Raw genomic sequence first — 4,129 nt, 5'->3', positions numbered from 1 at the left:
ATTAGTAAGGCATTCTACTGATTGTAAGATTAAACAGGAATATTTATCAGTATTCCTACAGAGTACACTGCTAGCCATGTATGTATGTGTGTGTGTATATATATATATATATATATATATATATATATATATATATATATATACTCACACACACACACACACATTTGTTATGCATGACAGAAGCAATGTCAGTTCAAAATAGCAATCTATGTATCATACTTAAAGCTAAATATCATTGAAGTCTAATAAAGTGTGGTATTCATCTTAAGAAAGCATCTCTTATGCACATCATGGCTATCATCAGTAGCAGATGCAATGCCATCACTACCCTGGATGATTTTTGACGGCTTCTGATATGTTTCTGCTTTTTAACACTGTACACCTAAAATAGATGCTTTCTTGAGACTAATACCACAGTTTTTCAAGCTTTCAACATTGCATATGCTTTAAGTATGATACACAGATTTCTGTCTGTCTGTTTGTTTGTTTGTCTATCTGTCTGTTCGGCTATTCATCCATCCCTCTCTCCATCCATCCATCCATCCATCCATCCATCCATCCATCCTTCCATCTATCTATCTGTATACACTCACACTCACGCACATACATAGTGATGGTAGGTTGGTAAGTCAATAATAGTTGTTTAGAAAGTTTTTATCATGAACAGACCTCACAGTCTGATGATTTTCCAAACCCTTGTTTGGCTTTTAAGCTAAAAACTGTTGCCCTTCTATCCAGAAATTGTAATCTATTTATGAACTTATTATATATATATATATATATATATATTTACATATAATGCACAGAATTGAGTTTTAATTTCATTTCATCTAGAAAATTATAATTTCTATCATAGTGGTAGTGAAACTGTATTTGAAGCATAAAAATACATGAAGATTAGATTTTTAATTCTATGTAACCGTAAAAAAATCAATTATAAGAAGCTGGAATATTATCAATAAAATCACTTACCTTCAACAGGCCTAAAATCTGTTTCAGAAAAATCAGAGACAGATTTTCTTGAAAATCCTGCCGTAAATCCTATTGGACTAAGGCCAGTTAAACGGATAGTATGTGGACTTGAACTAGAAATTTTCAAGGACCACATTCCAGCCTTGGGGTCTTCCACACTGTGAATTTGGATATTTCGAAGATTAAGAAGCTCTTTTAGTCCTGTTTGTTCATTTGGTCTTTCACCTACAAATAGTAATATCCCAGAATTAATAGGGTAGGATGCATTTAATATTTGGGCATGAATAAATTAAATTTTAGGGTAAGTTTTGAAGATGTCTACTTCATCATTAATCAAATAGTCTTGACAGAAAAAGGTAATTTCAGATTTCTGTTTAGCTAACAAATGATGTAATTGTTGCATGTAATATATATCTTCAGTGTAGAGTTAGATGTATGACTACTACTGTATGAGTTAGTGCTCCATGTAGATTATCATCATCCAGTCAGCTTCCTGTATTGTGGTTAGTCTAGCACTTATCTTCATCTTCATGATTTTTAATGTCCACTTTTTCATGCTTGCATGGATTGGATGGAATTTTTTGAAGCAGATTTTCTGTGATCAGATGCCCTTCCACTCACCAACCCTCACTTGTTTCCATTAAGGTGACATTTCGCCATGACCAAACATGTTTCCACAGAAGGTTGGAAAGGCTTGCATGTTGGTGACATATATCTTACAACTATCATGGCCAGAGCACCTTTTAATCACAGATCTAATCATTAGGGTTGACTTGAGGCTAAACAACAACAAAAGAAGCCAGATAAAAATTAACCTTTAGTACACTGTATTGTCTCTAGAATTGTTTCTCCTGCCACTGCCCTGTTACTACAGGGGAGAAAACTCATACAATGACATGATGCACCTACAGTGTGCTAAAGATTAAAGGCGCATTAACAGCAAACACTAAGCCTTCTGTGTTAATTCATGTTCCAAACACCAGCTTAGTAGGAACTAATTTATTTTAATAAATGATGGTGCATGGCTCAGTGTTTAGCATGTGATTTAGTGGTTCAGCTCACAATCAGAAGGTCATGAGTTCAATACCTGGCAGTACATTGTGTCCTTCAGCAAGACACTTTATTTCACGTTGTTCCAGTCCACTCAGCTGGCAAAAATGAGTAGTACCTGTATTTCAAAGAGCTGGCCTTATCACATCCTGTGTCGCACTGAATCTCCCTGAGAACTATGTTAAGAGAATACAGGTCTGTGGAGTATTCAGCCACTTGCGCATTAATTTCATGAGCATGTTGTTTCATCGATCAGATCATAACTGACGGAGAGCCAGTCAATGGCATACAATAATAGCAACAACAACGACAACATCAGTGACACAAATAAAAATAAAGGGAACGACACTAAAGAAAAAAAAGCAGTAAATGCAACAAAAACAGCAACAACAACAATAACAAAATTAAAAAATTACCAAAAATTATTATAATGAGGTTTTACTCACCATTAGGATTTTTCAAGTAAATTTTTGGTTGATTACCACTAACTGAAATTGTAATTGATTTTAAACTTGGATCAATTGGCAGCTTAAACACACTTGTTCTCCCAGCAGGTAAATCAACTGACATCAGATTTACTTTCCTACTTTGTACTGCAACACGCACAAAATTTAGCACCTGAAGGGAAAGCAAAAGCAAAATAAAAGTACAAATCAAAAGGCACAAAAGATTAATACAATAAAAAAATAGTAAAAGTAAAATGTCACCCTCTCATTATTTTTTTTTTACTTGTTTCTGTCAATGAACTGTAGCCATACTGGGATACAAGCTTGGAGGGTCTAGTTGAATAAATTGGCCCCACTACTTATTGTCATAGCTGTTGTGATTTCACAAATAGTTTAACATAATATCAAATAAGAATTTTTTTAAAAAACTTAACAGGTAACCCTTTAGCAATTAAACAGGACATGTCCGGTCAAAATATTCTACCTGTTTTATGTTCAAACTGGCCAGATCTTGCCTCTTATGCCAACCCTACAATATCATTTTAGAAATTAACAGTTTCATCATCAAAATCTCAAATCTACAAAATAATGCATGATTCATTCAAAACAATGTGAATAAATAAGCATTACTTTGACAGAATAATGTGACTGCTGAAGGATTAAATAAGAAACAAAAAAAAACTGTGCAGATACATCTATTACCCCCCACCCCCACCTACCTCCTCAAGCACCTTTGTACTCAGTAACCATGTAAAATTTTCTACCACCACCCTCAGATAGTGGGGTCCTGTCCACTTCAAGAGGTACTGGCATAAAGTATGTATCAGAATTATGATGCACGAGTGAGATCACTGCCAGAGCACCGGTCTGGCTTCCATGCCGGTGGCACGTAAATAGCACCATTTGTGCTGGTGGCATGTGAAAAACAACATTTGAGCGGGGTCGTTGCCAGTTCCGCTGAACTGGCTCCTGTGCAGGTGGCACATAAAAAACACCATTTGAGTGTGGCCGTTGCCAGTACCGTCAGACTAGCCCTCATGCCGGTGGCACATAAAAACACACTCTACACTCTTGGAGTGGTTGGTGTTAAGAAGGGCATCCAGCTGTAGATACTCTGCCAGATCAGATTGGAACCTGGTGCAGCCATCTGGTTCGCCAGTTCTCAGTCAAATCGTCCAACCCATGCTAGCATGGAAAGTGGACGTTAAACGTCGATGATGATGTTTTTGAGACATGGACATTGATTTTCAAAGATTTGTAAGGAGTTTTTAACTTCTTTGATATCAACCGGCCTGAGACTACTTCAAGTTCTATGATACAAATTCCATGTTTTAAAGTGATCTAAAAAGCTTTCCATCAAAATTCCATGTTAATTTATTTAATAATAACTAATTTATTTTAATGAATTCTCCACATAGGTGTAGGAGAGGCTGTGTGGTAAGTAGCTTGCTTACCAACCACATAGTTCTGGGATCAGTCCCACTGCATAGCACCTTGGGCAAGGTCTTCTACTATAGCCTAAGGCTGACCAAAGCCTTGTAAGTGGATTTCGAAACTGAAAGAAGCCCATCGTATATATATATATATATATATATATATATATATTTATATATGTATGTGTGTGTATATGTTTGTGTGTCTGTGTTTGTACCCACCAACAT

At 35.9% G+C, this 4,129-nt stretch overlaps 1 protein-coding gene across 2 annotated transcripts in view; it reads right to left on the bottom strand.

Annotated features, from left to right (window-relative positions):
- Positions 1 to 4,129, bottom strand: part of LOC106871048 (hemicentin-1) — a 359,318-nt gene that overhangs the window by 212,588 nt on the left and 142,601 nt on the right. For both annotated transcript variants that reach the window (XM_052965571.1, XM_014917317.2), the window contains exons 4-5: positions 2,469 to 2,640; positions 973 to 1,197 (exon numbers count right to left, since the gene is read on the bottom strand). In XM_052965571.1, coding sequence (XP_052821531.1) covers positions 973 to 1,197; positions 2,469 to 2,640 — 397 coding nt within the window. The remainder of the gene's footprint in view (positions 1 to 972; positions 1,198 to 2,468; positions 2,641 to 4,129) is intronic.

This window comes from Octopus bimaculoides, chromosome 2, assembly GCF_001194135.2.
Source record: "Octopus bimaculoides isolate UCB-OBI-ISO-001 chromosome 2, ASM119413v2, whole genome shotgun sequence".
NCBI classification, from domain to species: Eukaryota; Metazoa; Mollusca; class Cephalopoda; order Octopoda; family Octopodidae; genus Octopus; species Octopus bimaculoides.
Note: the sequence above shows the minus strand (reverse complement) of the source record. Positions and strands in the feature narration are given on the sequence as shown.